The sequence below is a fragment of the Notamacropus eugenii genome, chromosome 3 (assembly GCF_028372415.1).
Source record: "Notamacropus eugenii isolate mMacEug1 chromosome 3, mMacEug1.pri_v2, whole genome shotgun sequence".
NCBI classification, from domain to species: domain Eukaryota; kingdom Metazoa; phylum Chordata; class Mammalia; order Diprotodontia; family Macropodidae; genus Notamacropus; species Notamacropus eugenii.
Window position 1 is genome coordinate 360134564 of NC_092874.1, and position 25843 is coordinate 360160406.

Genomic DNA, 25843 nt, shown 5'->3' on the forward strand with positions numbered 1-25843 from the left:
TGGGAACAGCCTGTGGCTACTCCTGGAGCTGTCCAGCTCCAGGTGTCATTGAACCTGAAGCACACTACTTTATCTCCATTTTTTATTTACCTACTTTGCTGAAACAAAGGGGAAAAGACAGTAAAAAACATTGCATTCCTCAGGATAAACTAAGATAGAATTTCTTTCATAAGATATTCATTCCTAAGATCATGAACAATCTGTATTCACTCCTAGGTTAGTATTATATCATTTTATATCATTTCACAGAGGATGTTTTCCTGCAATTTGCTGTACTGTGTTGACTATTAAGTGGCACCTGTCAGCTCTAATGGTCAGTGTTCCCTAATCCCAAGGAAATGGGAAATAAAAACTGTCCACTCTCCCTCCCTCCTTTAAAACAGTGAGGCTAGGTGGTGAGGTGAAAAGAATGGTTCAGAAGTCAGAGGACCTATGTTCTAATTTCAAGAGTCCTGGGCCTGGAGTTAGGAAGACCTGAGTTCAAATCCTACCTCAGATGTTATTAGATGTGTAACACTGGGAAAGCCACTTGTCCTTTGTCTGCTTCTGTCTCCTCATCTATCAAACAGAAGTTGGACTATTTGACCTGTGAGGTCCTCTCTAACTTTTGAATAGGAGTTATTAAACATTTTTGTGTCATTGGACACCTTGGGAATTATGTCGAAGTCTATGGATTCCTTCTCAGAATGATGTTAAATGCTAAAATTAAAATATTTAATTTTAAATAATTAAAATATATAGCATTACAAAAGAAACCAATTGTATTGAAATGCACTTGTCAAAATATTTTCTGAAAAATTCTCAGACCTCATAATGAGAATGCCTTACTGTTCCCTCTAAAGGGAATTATAGTCCAAGGCACTGTGAGTTCTGCAACTAAGCAACTCAAGAGCACTGAAGATAGTCAGTTTTGAAAGCCCTTTTGAGGAATCAAAGAAATTTCTTGAAGCCACTTTGGTAAATCCCAGCCCAGATGTCTGAGTTACTCCATGGGAATCTCTTGCTACCTCAGAGGGAACATAGAATTCCATATCCACCCTGAGCTGTGAATTATTCCATAGCCCAGCTTCTTGTGTGCAGACACTTGAATGTGACTAGGGGGTATAGACTCATAGATTTACTAAATAATTGTGTAGCTTGTAGTGCATAAAGGACTCAGTTCTGGTTTGACAGACATTCAGACACTACCCTCCATTCCACTCCAGCACTGCCCCCTTGTCTACATACAGGCATGGTTCTCAAAATGTCTGTTGGTCAGATCTGTATAGTGTATAGGATGAGAGGAAGGAGGGTATGCCAGCTCTTAATTCATTCTGAACAGGAAAGAACCTGGTCCAAGGTTACACCTGTTTTCTCTGTGTTACTTTATCAGTATCTAACTGTTTAAGAAAGCCTATACAAGTCTTAAGGCAGCTAGGTGGTGCAGTGGATAGAGCACCAGTGCAGGAGTCAGGAGACCTGAGTTCAAATCTCACCTCAGACACTTGACACTCACTAGCTGTGTGACCTTGGGCAAGTCACTTAACTCCAATTGCCTCATCCTGGGTCATCTCCAATCATCCTGATGAATATCTGGTCACTGGATTCAGATGGCTCTGGAAAAGTGAGGCTGGTGACGCTCACAGCCCTCCCTCACTCAAAACAAAGTCAAGTGTAAGTCATGTCATAATTTCTCTGATGGCATGGTCTTCTTTGGCAACAAAGGACAAACACACGCAAGTCTTATGAGACTTCTTTGACCCATTCACCTCCCTGGCAGCTCCCAGTAGGATGTGCTTTTATCTCTGTCCCTTTTTTTCTCCTTGAAATCATTGAAACACAGAATCCCAGAATTGAAAAGGAAAACCCACACAGGGGAAGCAGTGCTAACTGTGGCATCAGAGGACGTGAGTTCAAATCTACCTCTGATGCTTACTACTGAGGAGCCATAGGTAAGTCACTTAAACTCTCTTGGCCTCAGTTTCTTCATCTGTAAAATGGTGGCTGGACTAAATGGAGGTCCCTTCTAAATTCCCTCTCTTCACATCTGTGCCACATTGCCTTGATTTTTCTAGGATCATAGCTTATATAACATAGCATTTTATATCTTTTATTTGTTTAGCTAGAGAACTCAAAGACCTCCAGAAAATCAATTGACCAGTTAGTAAACATTACTAAGTACTTATGAAGTGCAAGTACTGAATACAAAAAAACAAAAACAAAAACAAAAACAATCTCTTTATCTAAGTCGCTTACATCAATGACATCAAATCCAAATAGAAATTAGGACTACTAATCTATACATTTTTCCCTCAAGGTGCTTCCTTCTCAAAGCAATTGAAAACCTTTTCATCAGAAAATACAAGTTATGGGATTTACGTTTTTGACTAATGGAATTCAATTCCTGGAGAACTTGAGTCCACTTCTATTCACTTGTTTAAGTTTTATCTTCCCAGTAAGATTGTAATCTTTTTAATGGCAGGAGATATGTATATTATTTAATTTATCTCTCCCCCTCCCCCTACCATACTCAATATGGAATACTAAGGTGCTCAAAAAATTCTAATGCGATTGAACTGGATGGAATGAAACTCAGTTGAACAGAATCTAATGTTGCTAAATGTATATTCCAACCTTGGCTGATTCATCTTAGTGGGGGAGGGATTAAGAAAAATTTTTGAAAGTGAATCAAGATTTGAGAATGTCTCTCTCCAATTCCCTCTCCCTTCTCTCACAATAATCAATTTGGTTTAAATTTAGATTGGAAACTGGAGATGAACAAATTCATAAAGCTTTCAAATGAATTGCCATCAAGAGATGCAAGAGCCAGTGACAGTTCCCAAGATGAAGCAATTGACCAGTGGGCCAAAAGGCGGAAGCAGTTTAAAGAAAACAAGAAGTGCAGCTCAGTTGGTGGGAGTTCATTTGCCAGTAACATTACTGAAGGATCAAGTGAGTAGATAATCTTATTTATCAATTTCATGGCACCCAAGATACCATCAAACTGATCCTCAATGGACCTGTTAGCCCCCTTATTCTTCCTGAAAATAAATTGCTATATGGAAGTGTCAATGTGCTTATTACAGGCACTTAAAAAAAATTACCATCCTGTAATCTTTTAAAAAATCATGCATTCTACTAAGAATCCGTTTGATCATCTCCTTCATGCTACCAAATGATGAGAGTTGCTTTCCTCTACTCACCCTAATATCAACTAATTTCTCTATTATTTTCCTGTAGCCTGAAGTTTATAAATAGGAGAATCTAGCAAGGAAGAGGCCATAGGTTCCCAAAGTGGGTGACACTGTCCCCTGGGGGGAGGAAATAATCCTGGGGGGAGGCAGTAGTAGCCTCAAGTGCAATTAGGGGTCTTCGAATAAAAATCAGGAGGCAGTAGAAGCATAAGAAAAGAATTTTGAAAAAAACATTTGCCCATGTTTCATCTGCTGTGTAACACCGTTAAAGACATAATGATCACATTATTTTTCAAATAAACACATAAAATACAAGTTGTAACTGATCAGCGGTCAAGCCCGCAGACCGGTTTTAACAAGCAAGTATTGTCAGGTGTGTGTCTTGTCAAGAAGTCATCTGCAGGAATATGTGAGTGTAATGACTTGTTTACAATATGATACTATATGGTTACATGACACAATATTGCATCATCAAAATTTCAATGCAGGAACAAAACACAAATTTACAATAAATTATTAAATTTAAGATGTCATTTAAAATATTTTATATTTTTTGAAATGATGCAAACTTCAAAAGAAACATCAAGAAAGATTTCCAGGGAGGTGCTGAGCAGTTCTTCTTCTTCTTTTTTTTTTTGAAAAATGCCACATAAGTTTTGGAAACTCTGGGCTAAAAGGTGCAGAGGCTAGAATGGTGGGAGTGTCTGGAGTCAGAAAAATCTGAGTTCAAATCTGACCTCAGATACTTACTAGTTGTGTGAATGAATGTTGCCAAATTGCTTAATAACAGCACTTACTTCTCAGAGTTGTGAGGATGTAACGAGATCATAATTACAAAGCACTTAACATGATGTCTGGCACATAGAAAGCACTATGCGAATGTTAGCTATTATTATAATAATAATTATTATTATTTGGACTAGTTAGTAGTGGGACTAGTAGTCAGCGGAAATAAGCTTAAGTGAATGTTAGAGGAATGTTAATTTTAAAAATCACTATAAATATTATAATATATTAATAATATAATTAATAATTAATATAATTATCACTATATAATATTCCAAAAGTATCCAGGGTGTTAGATCGTTGATATCACTACTTTCTTATAAATATGGATATTCAGAAGTTGACTATACATTAAATATTCCATTTATTTTTTTTCTTGATTTATCTTATTTCCTGTTCAGTAGCCAGTTTGGAATCCATCTTACCATTTCTTTGAGAACCTACTTAGAAGAGTGAACACAGAATCTGGAATCAGATTTTACTGCCACCCATGCTACTTCTGATGAGGGCTGGTTTATGAGAAAATAAGATCTCAATTTTGTTTTTGGCCACCTCAGATGATTTCTCTGCAGGAAAAAAAATGCTCTTTAGGGTTTTACATCTAAGGAAAATTCTCAATGCTTCTGAGCTAGTGGTCTCCAGACGTTTTTGGTCACATACCTGTCCCAGTAAAATAACTTTTAAAAAATTGAGGACACACCTCCATTATATGTATTTTTAGATATCGATTGACAAATTGTATCCATCAGCCAGCAAATATTTAAGCACCCCAATATGTGACAGATTCTGTGGTAGGTTTTGGCAATAAAAGAACAAAGAATGAAATAATCCCTCCACAAGATGAGCTTATGTTCTAATGGCAAATACAAGGACATGTGCACGTACACAGCGTCAGTATAAAGTTAGTAAATAAATATACACAAGGTAGTTAAATACCAGGTAGTTTGGAAAGAAAAGCAATAAAGTCGGAAGGATCAGAGAACTCTCCGTAAGCATGGAGCTTGAGCTCCGTCTTGAAGGGAGGCAGGAAATCCATGAGCTGAGGTAAGAGGGCAATGAATTGCAGGCACAGGGGGTGGCATGTAATGAGTGAAGAACAGACATGCCAGTTTGGCTGAATTACAGAGTGCACGAGGGGCAATAATGTCCAGTAAGGTTGGGAAGATAGGTTGGAACCTGATTCTGTAGGGCTTTAAAAGCTAAACAGAGCAGTTTATATTTTACCTAAAAGAAATGGGAAACCACTGGATTTGGTTCAGTAAAGGAGTGAGATGGTCAGATCTATGCTTGGGAAATTGTCAGCAGTGTATAACATGAACTGGAGTATAATATGAGATTACAGACAAAGCAACCCATTAGGAGGGTGTTGGCAATAATCTAGGAGAAAAGCATTGGGGACCTGATCTAAAATGGCAGTTTTGCAAAAAAAGTTAAATTTGACAGAAATGAAAGAAGAAATGGTCACAACTGATTAGACATGTGGGATGAGTGAGAGTAAGGAATCCATAAAATGAGATATGAACCTGAGATTCTGGAAGGATGGTTTCTTCAACAGAAACGAGGTAGTTTGGAACAGGAGAGGGTTTAGAAAGGAAGGTAGGTTTAGTTTTAGAGGTTAGTATGCTTCAAGTATATGCAGTTTGGAGTGTGTGTGTGTGTGTGTGTGTGTGTGTGTGTGTGTGTATGGTTAAGGGGTAGGATTTGGATGATGATGACTCAGCAAAGGAGAATGAAAAGGAGTTGTCAGAAAGATAGGAGAACTAGAAGACAGTAATATCTTGAGAAAACAGAGGAGAGAGAATATCCAGGAGTTAAGGGTAGTTAACAGTGTCAAATGCAGCAAACAGGTGAAAAAGAAGTATGTATGTATGTGTATATATATATATATATATATATATATATATATATATATATATATATATATATATATATATATACATATATATATACCCATACACACACATACACACATATATATGTATATATGTGTGTATATATGTATGTGTATATGTGTGTATATATGTATATGTATGTATGTGTATGTATATGCACGTGTTTGTATAGGTATAGATAGATGTGTACATATGTGCATGTGTATATATACATGTGTGTACATATGTTTTATATATACATGTGTATACACGTGTGCATATGTTTTATATGCATATATGTATGCGCACATATGTGTTTGTGACTGTGCGTGCATAATACATGTGTGTGCATATATACATGTGTACATGTGTGTATATATATATCTTGGATTTGATGAATTTCATGTACAATCATCTTTTTGATTACACTATGTTGTGGAAATGCTTTAAATTTTTTAAAGAGAGGCCAATGGCCGCCTTGGGGAGAGCACTAAGCGAGGGGAAAAAAAACAGTGACAACTTTTTCAAGGAGTTCTCTTGAAACATTTTGTTTTTTTATTAGAATGGAGGAAACTGGCATGTTTTAAGGTATTAGGGGAGGAACCAATTGATAAGGAGAGATTGAAGATTTGAGATGGGAGGATTGAAGAGACAATCTCTTGAAGATGGGAAGGAATGAGAATAAGTGCACATGCAGAGGACGAGAAGCAAGAGATTAAGGGGAAGGATAAGGGAGTGACAGCAGATGTCAAATGGTTTTGAGATGAAGAGAATGGGAGAAGAGGGAGTTTAATGTAGGACGGCCTTAATTTTTTCACTAAAATAAAAGTCAAGGTGTTTAACTAAGAAAGTGGCAGGAGAAGAAAATATGAGGGGATTTAAAAAAGGGAGAGAAGGTTTGGAATAGTTTCTGGGAAGGTTGGAATGATGTATGGAATCATTTAGAAAGGAATAAAAGGGCTGCCTTCATGTAGTGAGGACCCAATTGAATAACTAATTTGTAATGTACTTATTCAGCATTGTACTAATAAATATTGTACATTATAAAATATGCACAACAATGGAAATTTTATTTTAAAATATTTTATTTTTCCAATTATATATAAATATTTTTAATATTCACTTTTTAAAATTTTGAGTTCCAAATTTTCTCCTTACTTCTTTATGCTCCCTCCTCATTGAAAAGGCAAGCGATTTGATGTGCTATACATGCATAGTCATTTAAAACATTTCCATATTAGTCATGTTGTGAAAGAAAATACAGCCCACCCTTCCCACATAAGAAAGGAAAAGAATAAAAGGTTTTTTTAAGCATATACTTTGATTTGAATTCAGACTCTATCAGTTCTTTCTCTGGAGGTAAATAGAATTTTCATTGAGTCCTTCGGAATTGTCTTGGATCATTGTATTGCAGAGACTAGCTAAGTTATTCACAGTTGATCATCATACAATTTTGCTGTTATTATGTACACAATATTCTTCTGGTTCTGCTTATTTCACTTTGCATCAATTCATGTAAACCTTTCCAAGTGTTTCTGAGAGCATCCTGCTTGTCATTTCTTTTAGCACAACAGTATTTCATCATACTCATATACCAAAACTTGTTCAGTCATTCTCCAATTGAGGGCATCTCCTCAATTTCCAATTCTTTGCCTCCACAAAAAGAAGTGCTATAAATATTTTTTTAGAAATAGGTACTTTACCTTTAAAAAAAATCTCTTTGAGATATAGACCTAGTAGCAATATAGCTTTATAGCCTTTAGGGCATAATTTAAAATTGCTCTCTAGAATGATTGGATCAGGTCACAACTCCACCAACAATGCATCAATATCCCAATTTTCCAACATCTCCACCAACATTTGTCATTTTCTTTTCTGTCATATTAGCCAATCTGATAGTTATGAGGTGGTACCTCAGGGTCCAGTGTATTGTGTACCTAATCTATTCCACTGATCCATCACTCTGTTTCTTAGCCAGTACTAGATTGTTTTGATGATTGTCACTTTGTAATACAGTTTGAGATGTGGTGTGTCTAGGCTTCCTTCCTTTAAATTTTTTTGTCCCCATTGATTCCTTTGATATTCTTGATCTTTTATCCTTCCAGATGAATTTTATTTCTTTTCTAGATCTATAAAATAACTTTTGGGTAGTTTGATTGGTACGGAACTGAATAAGCAAATTAATTTAATTAGAACTGACATTTTTACTATATTGGCTCAATCTACCTATAAACAATTAATATAGCACTCCAACTGTTTACATATGGCTTTCATTGTGTGAAAAGTATTTTGGGATTGTGTTTATATCGTTCCTGAGTTTGTCTTGGCAGGTGGACTCTCAAGTATTTTATGTTGTCTACAGTTATTTTAAAAGGAATTTATCTTTCTATCTCTTGCTGTTGAACTTATAGAAATGTGATGATTTATGTGGGTTTATTTTTTATTCTGCAACTTTGCAAAAACAAGGGAAATTTTAAAACATAAAGATGAATAATGTTTTTATCCTACAGTAAATAGTCACTGGATTTATTAAGTAGAGGACTGACATGGTCAAATTTGAATTGTAGGAAAACCACTTTACCAGCTATGTGAAGGATAAGTGGAGAGTGCTGAGAGACAGACAAGCCAATAAAGAGGCTATTATAATAACCTAGATGAAAGATGATAAGGGCCTGAAATAGGGAAATAATTGTGGATAAAAGAGGATGGATAAGAAAGATGTTGCAGAAATAGAAACATTTGACAAATTATGGAATGGAAAGGTAGGAGGAATGAGAGTAAGGAATTGACGATGGTGGTGAGGTTGTGAACCCCAGGTGTCTTTGAACATGGTGGTGTTTTGAACAGTAACTGGGAATTTGGAAGATGGATGAATTTGTAGGGGAAAGATAAGATCTTGAACAACGTGCTCAATCCATCTATGCCTGCCTATCCAGTATAACTCATTGTGTTCTACCCAAAACAGAGGACAAAGGTTGGTTTCTTACTCGCTGGTCATTTCTCTAAAAGGTGTCTGCTATGAGCTGATCAGGACAAGGAATGGTTATGCTGTATGTGTGCAGAATTTTTCTCAGTAGTATCTTCACAGCTGCTGGTGTGGATGCATGAATATTGGTCAGGTTAAAACTTCCCAGAAAAATTAAAATCTCAGAAAAGAAAAAAGTTAAGAGTGTATACAGTAGAAGGAGGGAGCTGAGTGAGGGAGTGTTGAAGGATAAAGTAAGTGATTGTTTTGGAGTGGATCCCCTTCAGTGGTTATTTCAAGGACAGTCTATATCAGTAATTGAATGATCTTCCCACTCTCTGACTGGTTGATCACAATTTCCTTAAGGTCAGTCTATAACCCCTACTTTATAGACTAATGTTATAAACAATTTGCTCTTATAGTAGATAATCCTTCAAAGTGTTTTGCTTTTCTCTTTAGATGTCTGGAAGTCTATGCTAAATTCAGTGCACAAATCTAGTAACTAACTCATCCAAAGTATCTAATATATAGATTTTTCTTGTTCTTCTCATCTGATTTTGCTTTGTTTTATTTAATTTTAACTCAATATGACATCACAAGCATTTTTTAAATAGATGTGAACATTAGCTATAAATAAATTAAGATCATGATTGTTTGCAGCAAATAACAATTGTTATAATCAAATTAATGTCTCTTTAAGGTAAGCTCTCTCAAATCAAAATGCTTCTTAGAAAGAAACATTAAGTGTTGCCATCTTGTCTTTCTTGGCCACTCTGCTAGAAATAGGAAAAATGATTTTTACCATCTTTTCCCTGTTTTGTTTTTTCTTTTTGTTTGTTGTTGTTTTTTTTTTAATGGAGAATGCAAACCTCTTGCCATATAGTAGCTGCCCCAAAGGCATAATTGTCTGGAGAGACTTAGACTGGTTTTTAACTGTAAGAAAATCAGACCATACCTGAAAAATGTGCTTAGTCCAATTAGCCATGAATGATCTTAATGTGCCATGAACAGTAAAATCAATAATTCTTGGTCCCACTACATATCTCAGTGCCACAGTGAAACTGATTGACCAAATCCTTCTGTGTAAGTACATTTCAACCTGTTTTAAAGACAAATCTTTAATCATCCATTCTTAGGGCCATTAACATGTAGGTCTACTTTCCTTTCCTCAGGTATCATAAAACAGAAATCAGTATGTCAGATTTTAAAGAAAGTTGAATTTCATATTGACAAAGATCACAATTTTCATTGTTGTTATTAAATGTTTTATTATCTTGTTGGATTCTGTCATAAATATAACCTTCCAATGACCAATTGACACCAATTCTGAGAGAACAGAATGACTTTACATTTCCACATCTCCATGTTATCCCAACTACGATAAACAAGGGAAAATATTTTGTGCTTTTTGTTTTTATGAAAGCTTTTGTGAAATGCTATGATGCATTTAAGATACACTGAGGCTGACACTGTTTAATGTTTAAATTCTGTCTCTTATAGAATCAGGAAATGTTACTAACCCTTGACTTAAAACCTGACATTTTTATCAAGCATTATTACATCTGGTACATTCACTTTGTTAATCTCACTCATCTCTGACTTCTTACATAATAACTGGAAAAGACATTAGGGATGACATTTATATCTGAGGATATAGTTGATCAATCTATTAGTGCTGTGGAAAATGCTCACTAAGGTCCATCAGGTAAATAACTTATGGGCTGTGAACTGAAGTAGGAAGAACCTATAAAATGCAGCTCCAATTTTTATGCTCTTAAATAGCTCCTGGAACAGAAACAGATGTGTAAGATTATATTATGGATCACATTGCCAAGGTGACTGTGGATCTCATTGCTTGAGGGAACTTGATGGCTTCCCATGTCTTTCATTCAGTTGTGTAAATTAGTGTGAAAATGTGTTTTCTAAGTTATTGACTTCTTTATGGGAATATTTCAGAGGGGAAAAAAATTTTCTGTGCCCAGCATTGTATAATTAGATTACAATTCATTTCACTTGAGAGGCTATTTTATTATTGTTATTAGTATTCTCATCAATTTTAATAAGAGAAGATCAGAATAGAAGCGAGGAAAAAAGCCCCTTGGAATTGATCTGGGATATTGTTTTTATTCTGAAACAAAGAAACAATTAAGTAGCAGAAATATAAAAAGTCTCACCTTTAAAAAGATCATAGAATTGGGCATGATGGTACAGGACTTAAATCCTTGCTTCATGGTATGTTGAGGATACTACATCCTCTGCCCTCAGGAGACTGAACTACAATAGGGCTGAAGTCATTGGGTTGTCCACAGCAAATATGGTGTGTGTGTGTGTGTGTGTGTGTGTGTGTGTGTGTGTGTGTGTGTTTGTCCTTCATTGCCAAAGAAGACCATGCCATAAGAGAAATTATGATGTGACTTGCACTTGACTTTGTTTTGAGGGAGGGAGGGCTGTGCAGGTCACCAGCCTCACTTCTCCTCCAGAGCCATCTGAATCCAGTGACCAGATACTCATCAGGATGACTGGAGATGACCCAGGATGAGGCAATTGGGGTTGTGACTTGCTCAAGGTCACACAGCTAGTGATTTGATTTGAACACAGATTTGAACTCAGGTCCTCCTGACTCCTGCAATGGTGCTCTATCCACTGTACCACCCAGCACAATGAGCTCCCAGGGGAGTCACCAGGCTGCCAACGAAGGGGCAAATTAGCCCAGGCTGGAAAGGAACCAGGTCAACAATCGTTGTCAAACAGTAATATAAGATTGGGCTGTTAACAGCCCAGCAAGATAATGGAAAAAAATCAGTTGGAAGACCTTCAGGACACTGCCCTTGACTCTCTCCTACAAACTGTATCAATGCCAAAGAAGAAAGAATGATTATCAAACTTGGAGATGACAAAATACTGAGAGAGCTATCTAATACATTCAACCACAAAAGCGGGATCCAAAAACATCTCGAAAGACTAGAACAGGAAGACAAATCTAACAAGCTGAAATTTAATAGAAATAAATGCAAATGAGATCAATGAGAATCTGGCTATTTTGGCAGAAGGCTGTTCACAAATAAGTGTGATATTTTACCTGTGTTAAGTAGGATGTTTAAAAAATAACCATTGATCTTGAAAGACACACCTTCATGGTGGAGGCCACCAAATTCTAAAGAAACTTAGGGTGATTGATTTTCTTTCTCTCCCCTGCCCCAAAACACTACTTAATCCGTTCCTTATTTCAGTTTGAAAGTTACAAGGGAATTTATCATAATGACTGTAGAGAGCCCAAAGATAATGTAGCCCAGGATTTCTTTGTACAAGCCCTGTTACACACACCTCAGACACCCAGTGTTCTTACCAATATCCTGGCACCAAACCCATTCTGATCAGCACAGGGACTTCAGGAATAAAGAACGTTAGATTCCGTTGCAGTGACCTGAATCCTACTTCCACCTCCAAGGGAAGGTGTAGCTGATGCTGGCCTCCTAGAAATGGTTCCCTTCTGCAAACTGGCCCTCTTCCTTAGGTGCACTGGATGCCAGTGCCCCACTCCTAAAATTCCTCCCCTTTCCAAACTCCTCCTAAGCCAATGGGTCCCTGGCAATATATTTTTCTAGTGTTCTGAGGGCCAAAGTGGCAAAATCAAAGGTTCCTATGATGGCCTCTTATGCTTTGTTATTTTAACACTGAATTGTTGTTTTAGCCTCTGTTTTTGGAAAAAAAATGTTTTTGCTTCCTTTTTCATTTTCATACAAGAAAATCAACCTAACAATTTTACCTAAGAGAGAAAAATCTTTAATAGGTGCAGTTCTCATAGTTAATCTGCCTTTAATAAGGCTCCATGGTTACAGTCACATCCTACTGTGGTCAGAGGTCATATGTGTCACCTCACCCCAGTAGCTGTGAATGGGTCGTAGCTGTGAATGGGTCATAGCAGTTCATGCAATCCAAAACTGTGTGTCCATTATATCAACCAAGGACATAGATGTTTCCCTGGTGTACAGTGATCCTAAGTGCACTCCATCGATGTTACGCAGGGGCCACAAAAGTCCAGGATTTCATTTCTACATCTTATCTTTCCATACTGTTCAACTAGTCAGTGCAATCCTAGCTTCTCATAACATAAATGCAGTTAGGCTGAGCACAGACACCCCTCTATCTCATTCCACAAGAGGTGGGATGGGGTGGGGATTAATTTTCAAGCTATCTCAAGGAGCAGATTTCAAAACAGTGGAAAAACCATAAATAAGGCTTATATCCAAAAAGTGCAACCAAGAAGACATCAACTATTGTTAATCCCCCTGCCAACTTTTTTATTTCTGTGATGTCTTGACAAACATAGCCTAGAACATCTACAGTATATCCTTGATGGAAACATGAGGAAAGAACGGTCTAATTTTCACAAATGAAATGTCTGTTACAAACAACACTTTGTGGTCATATCAACTGAGGGATAAAGGAAATGTAAACTCTTGCTGTATCTGTTTTATTAACTTTTAAAAAGCACTTGACTCAATAAAACCAAATACATCCTTGAAAGCTTTTCTTGAAGTTTCTCCAACACTTTATGAAAGTAAAAACACTAAAATTGTAGAGGTTTCATGGTGTAATTGATGAGTAGTGGACTTGGAATTATGCAAGACATGGGTCTGTACTCTGCCACTTATAAGGGGCCTGACCAATGAAACATCTCTGAGCCTCTTTTAACTTCCACTTCCTCATGTGCCAAATGGGAATGATAATAACTCTAGTAGCTACATCCCAGGCATATTGTGAAGATCAAAGGAGAAAATGTATGTACGGTACCTTCAGACTTTATAATGATAATATGAAATAATAAAAACACAAGACATTATAATAATAAAATAATAAAACCGTAAGGATTTATTATAATAATAACAAACATTAGTACTTACTATATACCAGCACTGTGCTAAATGCTTTACAATTATTATCTCATTTGAGCCTCACCACCACCTTGGGAGATGGGTGCTATTATTATCTTCATTTTACAGATAAGGAAATTGAGGCAAACAGAGGTTAAGTGACTTGCCCAGGGCCACACCTCTAGGAAGTGTCTAAGGCTGGATTTGAACTCATCTTCCTCACTCCAGGTCTCTTACTCTATCTACTGCACCACCTGGCAGAAATTATTATAAAACTCAATGACAACTGCACCTAGAAGGATACTTGTGTCCAATGATCATCTTATTTTTAACACCAGGCAGGTGTATGCTCACCTTAGCTGTTTGACAGTGTTGTGACAGATGCCTCACGTAAAGAAGACTGAGTCCAAACACAAAGATAATTCTCTATGAAGGATGAGGTTCTTCAACTGGTATCATTTTTTTTCAGGTGTCATATAGCTCCATAACATTTTAGCAAGCACCTTGGTGAAATTGGCAGCAACACAAATGATATTTTTTTAATAATCTACTTTTAAAATGGTGGTTGGAGTAATGAAAACTCCTAATGCTCAGACCATATAACTTACAGATGGACAGATAACCCATTGTATTAGGTCCATGGAAATGGTATAGTTCTTTTCATGGATACAGACTGCTTCCCCAAAGCCTGTTTCGTTGATACTGGTATTCTTATGGGGATACACTATAGCTACAAATCACACAAACCAAATCTCCACTTAAAAGTAATCCAAATGGCAATGAATTCCCATTGCTGTAAATATGCTAAAGCATATTTCCAAAATTCATTTGTACACAAGATGTAGGACAAAAGAAATCACTGAGGACATATTTAACGGGGCAAGGGACAGACCAACAATGTAGAAAAAATAAGAGAAATGTATCTGTAATACATCTTGTCATCTGCCCTCACTGCTGAGAGGCCATAATAGAGACAGTGGAAAATGTCCCCTTTCCATCCCCTGCTGAGGAAATAATAATCAAACTACTAATATAAGCGCTAAGAAAAGAGTATAGCAATTGACTGCCCTGTGGCCCCACTCACAATCCCTGTTGTATAAATCCTTTCTTCTCTGGCCCTAGGTTTTTAATTTGCCCCTGGTACAGGAATTTCCAAGCTGTAGTGTATGTATTCACAAAAGGAATTTGAGCTTTTTGAAGGAAATGAGGGATTTGAGGCAGAAGTGAAGATGGAGAGGGAGTGGATCTAGGCAGAAGCACAACCTCTGCAGAGGCATGGAGATGGGCTATGGAACGCTATGTGTGAGAACACACAGCGTATAGGAAGGGGAATACTCAAGCTAGAAAGCTAGGTTGGGACCAAACTGTGAAGGGCTTTGAAAGCTAAACAGAGGTGTTCATATTTATTCTCCAGAAAATAGTGAGACATTGTAGTTTATTGAGTAAGGGAGTGATATGGTCATGTCTATATTTAAGGAAAATCACTTTGATAGCTGTAAAGAGGGTGGACCAGAGTGAAGAAAGACTTGAGTGGGGGAGGCCAAGTAAAAGTCGATAGTCTATGTGAGAGTTGATGAAGACCTGAATTAAGGTAGGAGCTGTGAGTAGAGAGAAGGGGTAAGACATAAGAAAGGTTGTGGAGATAGAAACTAAGATTTTATACCTGATAGGCTATATGGAGTGAGGGAGAGCAAGAGTGAAAAATTAAGGATAATGATGGGGTGAGGAACCTGAGAGACTGAAAAATGTCTGTGACTTTGACAGAAATAGGGAAGTTTAGGAGAAGCAGTGAGTTTTCAAGGAAAGATGATTAGGGTTTGTTTGGGTTTTTTGGACATGTTGAGTTTGGGATATCTCCAGGACCTCCAGTTTGAAATATCTACTAGGCAGTTGGTGATGCAGGACAGAAGCCCAGGGGAGACACTGGGACTAGATATATACATTGGCAAATCATTTGCCTAAAGATGATAATTAAACCCATGAGAGCTGATAAGTGTAGCTCATGTAGGCTCTGAGGATACTTATCTAAACTCCCACTTTGACAAATGAGTTAAGATTCCCAGATCAAGGTTGCCTCTCCCTTTCAGGGTTCTAGAAATACCCCTTACAAATTGGGAGTCATTCTCCAGTGCCCTAAGTTGTAACATCCATTGCTTTGCTTCTCCCCAAGATTATCAATTGAGAATCAGTAGCTTCAAAAAAGGGTAAGAATAGTTGGTACAAAAGATCCTCCCCAAAATCTCTCAAACAAGTACATATGACATCTAAGAGAAAGTGGGCTTAAGCTTAGAAAGCAGCAACAAAGGATTACTCAGCTCCTGGTTAGCAAGCATTTTTTTCCTCTTATTTGCCAGGCTTCTGATGGAGCTGTGACTCTACATCCACTCTGTCACTGGCTTTCAATGCAGACTCCATAGCTGATACATTAATGATTCCAGGAAATGATTGGAAACCCAACATTCTCGAGAGTTTTCAAAGCTTGCAAAGTCCTTCTTTAGTCAAATTGAGGTAGGAAAAGTAGAACTAGGCCAGAGGAGGGGAACCTGTGGCCATCTAGATCCTTGGGTGTGGTCTATTTACTGAGTCTAAGTTTTACAGAAAAAATCCTTCTATTAAGGGGATCTGTTCTGTGTAGTTTGGATTCAGTCAAAGGGCCACACTTGAGGACCTAAAGGGCCAGGTATGGCCTTGAGGGTGAAGGTTCCCCACCCCTGGCCTAGTAATCAAATTTTCTGAGGCTATTTTGAACCCATTTCCTATCACTCCAGTTTTAAGTATGTTTCCAATTTAATCTAAAACCTATGATATTTTGTTTGAAACTAAAGCCTCCAATTGACATTGACAGATTCCACCTGGTTAAGGTGCTCTAGGCCACCTTATCTCTAGTTATTTTAAGTGGGTTAAGTGACTTGATTGAGTAAATCACTCAACCTTGGGTAACATAAAGTCACCATGAGAATGTAAAGAGAAAAGAGAAGCCCAAGAGGTAGCCTTGGGGAACAACCATCAATTAATGAAACAGAAAGGGAGACCAAGATGCAGTGGTCAGACATGGAGGAGAACCAGAAGAGAACACTGTCATGTAAAGCCAGAGAAGAAAGTGTCCAGGAGAAGACAGTGGTAAGCAAGTCAAATGTAACAGAGAGATAAAGGATGAGAATCATCAGACTGAGGAGTTTAGAGAACATTACCCATAGATCAAATTTATTCCCATCTAAAATTCTGAAAGAAAATTAGATACATTTTGGACTTAACGATACAAGAAGAATCCATGCAGTCTGAAGGCCAGTGATTGTGATGACACTTCTATAATGATGTGTTTTATGTAACTTATAAGAACATTTGAAACCTCTCATTTTTCACCCTCACTTTTCATTTCCACTAGGTCTTAGTAATTTGTTATCTAGACAATGGACAGGGCCTCCTCAGTCATTTCCTTCCAAACCCCACTGCCTCCTTGCTCTAATCAGCCAGAATAATTTTACCCAGATTATCTAACTCTTCCCAACAGTTGTCTGCTGAAAAGTTTAAGCTTAGCCTTCAGGGGCATATATAATTTGGATCCAGTCTCCCTTTCCAACTCCACAATCTGGCACCCTGATTTTTCAAGATGCCGTATGTCAAAATTCACCCCATCCTTTAAGGCCTAGTTCATGCATGAAGCCTTCCCTGTTTTCTCTAATACCATTTTACTTTATTCAGGCCTTTTCTTTCATTCATCATGGTCAGTCTTGTTTTATAGTTGTTTATGTCCGTGTCTTATTTTCTGCACTAGACTACATGTTTCTGAAAGCCAGGAGCTAGATGTAACTAGGTGGCACAAGACATAGAGCTTTGGAGCTGGAGTTAGAAAAACTACACTTTCAGATATTGCTTAGCTGTGTGAAGCTGGACAAATCACTTAACCTTCATCTACCTCAGTTTTCTCCTGTAAAATGAGGATAACAGTATATTCCCCAGAGTAGCTGTAAGGATAAAATGAGATATTTGTAAAACACTTTGAAAACATTAAATGATACTCATCTCAAAAAGAACCTAGCACAGCATTTCATGTAGCATTTTCTCAACAAATATTATTTTAATAAGCGAATATGAATCTTCTCAGAATGTACATTAGTATTAAAATAACTAGTGTAATCAGCTCCACCATAGGCATCTAGGTAGTGCAGTGGATAGAACACTTGACCTAAAGTCAGGAAGACATAAATTCAAATTTGACATCTGAGACTTATTAAACTATGTGACCCTGGGCAACTCATTTAACCTCTGTTTGCCACAGTTTCCTCATCTGTAAATGGGAATAGTATGCCTGTCTCCCAAGGTTGTTGTGATAATTAAGTGAAAAAATCATTACAAAGCACTTAAACATAGCGGCTGGCACATGGTAAGTGCTGTCTAAAAGTCAGCTATTACTATTAGTCACCTACTTCATGGCAAGCTAAGAAGCTGCAACCACATTTTTTTAAAATGTTATCTTGGATATTTTTACCAGTCACTAAAATCTTGTCTTGCAACATTCAATCTTTTTCTATTTCTATGCTGGCTTATGGAAAATATCATGAGGGCTTATGGAAAATTATGTCCAAATTTGGTTGCCCAGAGAAATTCATCAATATTGGATGTCAATTTCATGATGGCATATTTTCCCAGGTTCTGGATAGTGGACAGTGCTCTCGTGCCTTGCCAGTCACCAATGGAGTGAAACAGGGCTGTGTGCTTGCTCCCATGCTTTTTAGCAAGATGTTTTCAGCCACATTGACAAATTTTTCAATGAGGATGAACACAGCATCAAAGTCAACTACCGTACTGACGGTAAGTTCTCCCATTTGAAAAGGTTACAAGCCGGGACCAAAGTGTAGGGAGTGTTGGTTCATGATTTTCTGTTTGCAGATGATGGTGCACTCAATGCAGCCTCTGAAGCTGAGATGCAAAAAAGTATGGGTCAATTTTCTGCTGCCTGTGCCTAGTAATTAACACCAAGAAAACACAGGTGCTCCATCAGCCACCACACACCATCCATACGTGGAACCATTGGTTACAACAAATGGAGAAGTTTTGAATGTTGTGGATAAGTTCACTTACCTTGATAGTGTACTTTCCAGGGATGTATACATTGACAATGAGGTTGATGCATGCATTGCCAGAGCTTGGGAGACTAGGAAGAAAGGTTTAGGAGAGAAGAAGTTTTAGACTGACTACCAAACTGAAGGTCTACAGAGCTGTTGTGCTGACCTCATTGTTGTATGCTTGTGAAACATGGACAGTCTACCAGTGCCATGCCAGGAAACTGAATCGCTTCCATTTGAACTGTCTTAGGAAGAATCTGAGGACCACCTGGCAGGATACGGTACCAGACACTAAAGTCCTTGCTCAAGTTGAACTGCCAAGTACTCAAACTATGCTTCAGAGAGCACAACTCCAATGGGCTGGCCATGTTGTTCAAACACAAAATGTACGCTTGCCAAAAAGACTATTTTATGGAGAACTTGCATGGAACAGGCGATCACATGGCAGCCAGAAGAAATGATACAAGAACACTCTCAAGGACTCTCACAAGAACTTTGGATTTGACTGTGCAACATGGGAGATGCTGGCACAGGACCGCTCAGCATGGTGTGTCCACATCAGAAAGGGTTCTGTGCTCTTTGAGCAAAGAAGAATTGAGACAGCACAAAGTAAATGTAGGTTGCACAGATTTGGGATATTCACCCCAAATATTCAAACAGACTATATGTACCCAACCTGTGCTAGAGCATTCCGAGCTTGTATTGGTTTAATCAGCCACAGTCGGACACACTGAAATTTTACTTTACAATGGTGATGTCATTTTGGTCTTCTTTGAAGATAAAAGACAACAACCAACCAAACCAACCATTTCTATACTGGCAAAAAAAAAATATGCTGCTTCATTGGTCAGTATAGAAGGAGCCATAAATACATACCTGGCAACAAAAACACACTCCCTGGCATGGTGAACAGGTTTTTCCAAAACATCGGAGAAGTGGCTTATTGCAAGCTTCTCACTGCCAGAAACTACTAAATGAAATTATATAAACTTCTCAGCATGCTGCTCCTGTAAGATGATAACAATTCTTGCCCTCTCCTTGTCCAACCTATTCCATCTCACACAGACTTTTCTTACATCTTCTCTAAGAACCTGAATGACATTAAAGATGTTTTTTAATAGTTGACAACCAAACTCATCTCGTTTTTTCCCCCTCTGATTATTTTAGACAGGAATTTAAAATTGAATTTCACATTTTATTTTATTTCCTTCAAACTCCAAATAGCTTCATTTCTACTTCATAGAAAATTATTCTGTATAATATCTCTAAGTAGATTTATGGTCCAGTCCCTAGTACAATATCTTGCACATAGAAGACTCCGTAAACATTTATTGGTTTTATTCATGGTACCTCTGAACTTTGTCAGTTCTCATTTCTAGGAGCTGGCCTATCAAATCTACCTAATTATTATTCAAAATGAAACTCCTTAATCCACCTGCTCCTACTCATATGCTACTCAACAGAGCTGGAGAAAGTTGTGTAACCATCCTGACTGAATCTATTACAAATCTCAATTAATCTAACTTCAACTGGACTCTCACTGCCTCAAGGCAGTTGGTTTTTTTTTTTCTCCTTTCCATCAGTTCTCTGTCTTACTCCCCACAATGTCTTTTCTAAACCTTCTATTAACTCCTTAAGCCTCCTACACCACTCTCTTAGCGAGTACTTCGCCTCCTATTTTTGTAATGGGGTCTGATGCAGATGCAGAGTACCTGGAATGGTCTTTCTCCACATGGATAAGTTGGGAGCTTATTTCTGGGAGAACCATGATGCTGTGTAAAGAAAGTGCTATGCATGTACATTCTGTAACTGATTGCGGTCAGCTAACCACATGTAGAAGAGAAGGCCATTGGACGGCAAGGCTGCAAGGGCATTCAAAATGATCTGTCAGCTTCAGTTCCTCTTTTTTTTTTTTTTTTTTTGCCTCACTCTCTGTTGGTTTCATTTGGTCACTCCTTAGCTTACAGTGTCTGGTGAGAGACCATGACAATCTTGGGAGCTTAGAAAGGTCAAGAAAATAAATTACAGGGATTTGGGAGCCAAAGGCTAGCATCAATGTCCCAAAAATCAAAGGCTTGAAGTCTGGGACCCAGTGGTATCTGAAACTTTGGATCATTCAGAAATTGTGCTGTAATGGGGCATGATTGGGGATAGACTAATACCATATGAAAACTGAGATAAGTTTGAGCCTCTTTACGGAGAGACCAAAGTAGTAGAGGAGATAATGTGATTCCCTAAAAAGTATTGGAGGAAATGTTTACACTTTGTTCTTGCTATATCTTTGAAGAAAATATCCATTTGTAAAAGCTAATTAACATTAAATGGAACTTGGATGCTGATCACTCACCTCCTAACAAGAGGGCTAAAAGGTGATAGAAGCTCAGGCTGATGGCAGTAAAGAGCAAAAACTTTCCCACCAAACTTTCAGAGTACTTTGGATCCCAGAGGGGGAGGTGTAGCCTGCCTGGCCAGGAGGGGACACATTCTATGCTTGGGGACAGGGAAATCAGCGATTGAGTTCTGTATGTGTGGAAAGGAGAAAAGGACAATTTGTCTGGACTGCAGTAACACTGAAAGAGAAGTGATGAATGATATTCTGAAGGGCAAATCTTATTCAGGGGCCTCATTATTTTTCTCTGTATATTACCTTTCTTAGTGACCTTATCAGCTTTCATGAGTTAATTATCACTTCTAATGTGAGTGCTGATGACTCTTACATGGATATATCTAGTCCTATTTCCTCTCCTGAACCTCAGTCCCATATCACTATTAGTTTTGAACCTGTATATCCTGTCAGCAATGCTGGGTGAAATATATACTTATTTGTAAAATCTTACAAAGTAGCATTGTTTCATTAAGCAGAGAGAAGCAGTGGAGAGTAAATCTTGGGCCATATTAATGCCAAAATAAGTGACCACGAAAAAATTGACAGCTATCAATCAGTCCCATTATACAAAATCTTTATGAGTTTTATACATGAACGGAGAGCTTCCTCAGTGAGGGTACTAGTAAGGAACAAGCAGGGGTTCACAAATGCTATTCAGTCATAAACCACATCTTTAAGAATGTCCTATTGACTGAATGATGTAGAAAATATAAAATTCCATTATCGTGCTTCTTGTTTGTTGATTTTGAAAAAGCATTCAACTCACACCACCTTACAGTCTCTTTCACAAGGTATTTCCCTTTATATATCAAGCTCATCAAGGTACCTCATATTGCCTATCATTAATTGTCAGGTCTTGTTTCTACCACCACACTCATTCCCTTCTCTCCAGTCCCACAGCCACCACCCTTGTCCACACCCCATTCATTTTTAACCAGATTATTGAATAGATTTCTAGTTGGTCTCCCTGCCTTATAGCTCTCCTTACTACATTCCATTGTCCACATAATTGCCAACATGATTTTCATTAAGTACACATCTAACTAAGTCACTCAGTAAATTCTGTTTTTGTTGTTATTGAATCATGTCTGACTCCATGACCCCATATGGGGTTTTCTTGACAGAGATACTAAAATGATTTGCCATTTCCTTCTTTAACTTATTTTTGTAGATGAGAAAATCGAGGCAAACAGGGTAAAGTGACTTGCCAAGGGTCACACAGCTAGTGTCTGAGGCCAGATTTGAACTCAGGTCTTCCTGACTCTAGGCCTAGTGCTCTATCCACTGTGCTGTCTAGCTGCCCCCAATAAATTCTAACGATTCCTATTATCTTTAGAATCCAATATAAAGCTGTCTGTTTAGCATTTTAAGCCTGTTACACCTTGACTCCTACCTGTCTTTCCAGCCTTATTATATATCATCCTTCACTGATGACATGGTGTTGACTGATTCATCTGCTTTATGATCTAGTCAAACTGTCCTTTCCTCTCTTCCTCACATACATCCTTTTACCTATTTCCACATCACCTAGAATGCACTGTCTTTTCATTCACACGTTTTATATTCCCTAGTTTCCTTCAAGATTCAATTTGAGTGCCATCTTCTACATGAAAGTTTTCCTACTCCCCAAAAAATTGCCTTGTATTTTTTGTATACAGTTAGACATATGATACATACATTTTCTCCCACACTAGACTGTGAACTTCTTGAGAGCAAGTACTGTTTCACTTTTTCCTTTCTGTTTTTCTGTCACTTAATAAGTGTGTACTTGCTTGCTTGATTCCACTGGGCTGCAGCACTGGATACATTGACTGCTTTCTGCTCTAGAATGTTTCATGCTTCCTGGTTTTTTTTCTTATCCAGTGAATCTAATTATTAATTTTCTGCTTCAGTTACTTCAGAGGATGGTCACTCAGTGGATCTCAGCATGCGAAATGAAATTGAGGAGAAAGGATTCTACACTGAGAATTTTCATTCAGCATCATGGGTTTTCCGAGATGATGAAAATCCTGAAAATAGTCCTAGATGTCTTAGTAAAAGGCTCCAACCAGTAGCTGGTAAGTGTTCGACATTGTGGTGATCTTGACTCCAGAGGACTGAGAATGGAGCAAACTTCTGTCCCCTTGATAGAGAGCTGGAGGACTACAGATGCAGAATAAAAGCCATGTGGTCAGACATGGTCATTGTATCAGCTGTTTTGGTTACCTGGATTCCTTTCTTCCAAAGGAGCATTACATGATGGGGCCTAGAGGTGGTGTTCTTAAGAGGTGAAAGTATTTTGCCCTTATCATTCCATAAACTATCTGTAGAAGACCTACCTGGTATGGAATCCTTTCTAGAAGTCTTTTAACATAGCAGTTGTTGTAGGCTGAGGCCTACAATTTAGGTTGGTATGGTAGTTTTTATTTGAAATTGTAATGAAATGAGATCTTAGATCATTGAGCAGTTAACAAAAAGGTTTTCTTAGCTATCTCATGGCAAAAATACTCAGGAAGGATACCACACTGGAGCAAAGATAGAAATGGTATCCTTGATGTTTACACAAAAGCACATCTGGTTGGAAGGTGAGGGTGTGGTGAACCACATGGTCATGGAATATCTGTCAAGTCTGAAGCTTGCTATTACTGTCCTTTTTGCCCTTAGTTTACCAGGATCAATGGATCTGAGCATTAGTTTCCTAGGCTAATCAACTGTCAAGGAGAGCTTTCTTGCCTTTTAGGGAAAAAAACAACAAACAAACAAATCTTATTGTGACCTCGATATTTTTCCTGGCACATTAGTGGATTACAGTGTAGTACTGGGGCTTTCTACCTGTTATTCTTTTCTCTTACGAGATGACAGATCTATTTAAACCACACTGGGTTTAAATGACTGATAATCAAAAGTGTTACCCCTTAGTAGAATGTTGGCATTTTAATGGGAATCAGACTTAGATTTAAGGAAGCAAATTCTAATGGTGAGATTTGAGACATCAACTGGCAAAGAGAGAAGAATTTCTTTGGGTATGGGTTATTCCTCACAGCCCTGACACCAAACTGGGTAGGCCATTGCCTAGTCCAGCACAAGACCCATTGACAGAACAGGATCCAAGAAAGAGAACTGGCTTTGAATGAGAAGCCTTTAGTCAAGTCACTAACATCTCTGAGTTTTAGGTTTCTTATTTGTAAAATAGGGATCTTGGATTAGATAGTCTCTGTGATTTCTTCAAAATCCTGGTTGATCTCTTAAGATGGAACTCTAAAATGTTATTATCAAGAAAATGAGAAAACATTTATGCTTTACTATCAGCAACAAGCTACATGAAGCTGTAGGAGAAAAAAAAAGCTTGGTATATTTTCAAGTGGAAGCATTTTCATTTGTATATGAAACATTTACTCTCCTTGTAAATCTTTGCTTCTGATAATCACATAATCCCAAAGGAAGCATTATTCACAGGGATAGATTATTTGAAAATTAATATACATAGTTTCTGCTGTAGTTTTTTTTTAGCAAACTGCTGGTAATCAGAGATTATTTACCAGATGGTAGCAAAGGGGAGCCAGGACTATAAATCTCAAAATATGTGAAAACTGCCATCAAAATGTAAGGAGGAACATGTTGCAAAGTATTTTGATTGCCTCCTCTCCCAAAGGAGGGTGTTAAAGTTGAGCAGATCATTTAAAGTCTTTATTGAAGTACCTATACTTTAACAAGTACTACTGACAGTCAGTTTGCATGATTGCGGAGCAACCTTGGAAGCAATTGCTATTGTAACAGTCCCATAGTACAGAAACAAAACAAAACAATTATGCTTTGATTTGAATGGCCCACAAAAAAGGGACTATTACCGGATATCTGCTGGACAATCAATCTGTCAAAAGCAGGAGGTATTATGAAGAGCAAATTGGAGAGAATGGAAAGTTTTGATTTGTAATTTGCATGAATTCTCTGGTTAGTCAGAAAGCAGTTTTCTATTTTGCCCTCATCCTGATTAGTTTTTACCCAATAACTACCACTTAAAATCTTCATCTCTAAGTCCTTGAGTTTCTCACCTCATCTCTTAAATTATACTGAAATCAAAGATATAAAAGTCCAGAGAAAATCATGCAAAAATGACTGGTTAATGGTACATAGAAGAAAAATCAGTACTGCCAGCCTCTTCAAGAGCATAGCTTTGAACATAAAACATTACATCCCAAAGAGACCTTGGAGATCAAGCAGGAGACCTTGGTTCATTTCTTTTACATAACATTACTGTAATTCATCTGATATTGAATTGAAAGATATCAACATTAGAGTCACTATGTATTTTTTCCAATACTTTTGCAAAGTTAAAGTTAATTTCTCTATAGGAAAAATGGTCTTTGTTCTCTTATTTTATTTAGCCAACTCCTGCTGTTAGATTACAGCGTATCTGCAGGAATGGAAATGAGTGTTTCATGGTCTTCATTTGAGGACTGTATTTCTTTGTTTTCAGGCAACTGTAGATATTTTTTAAAAAAGCACTTTCTGACCCATTTCAATTCCAAATTGATTGTGCCACTGATTATCTGTAATACCTTGGGCAGATGTCTTGTTTGCCTCCTTGGTACAGCACAATAAAGATCATTGTTTACCTCAGAAAACTTCAATCAACAACTTTTTTTAAATTAGTGCCCATGTGTCATGAACCATGATAGATGAATAAAATGAATGAAAGAGCCTCTTCTATTCACAAAGCACTTGCATTCTAATGGAGAAAAC

General features: G+C 37.6%; 1 protein-coding gene across 1 annotated transcript in view; it reads left to right on the forward strand.

The window, feature by feature from the left end:
- The window catches only part of LOC140496908 (uncharacterized), a 171575-nt gene that overhangs the window by 8773 nt on the left and 136959 nt on the right, over positions 1-25843 (forward strand). Inside the window, 2 exon segments of the mRNA XM_072597287.1 lie at positions 2740-2931; positions 23014-23178. Coding sequence (XP_072453388.1) covers positions 2740-2931; positions 23014-23178 — 357 coding nt within the window.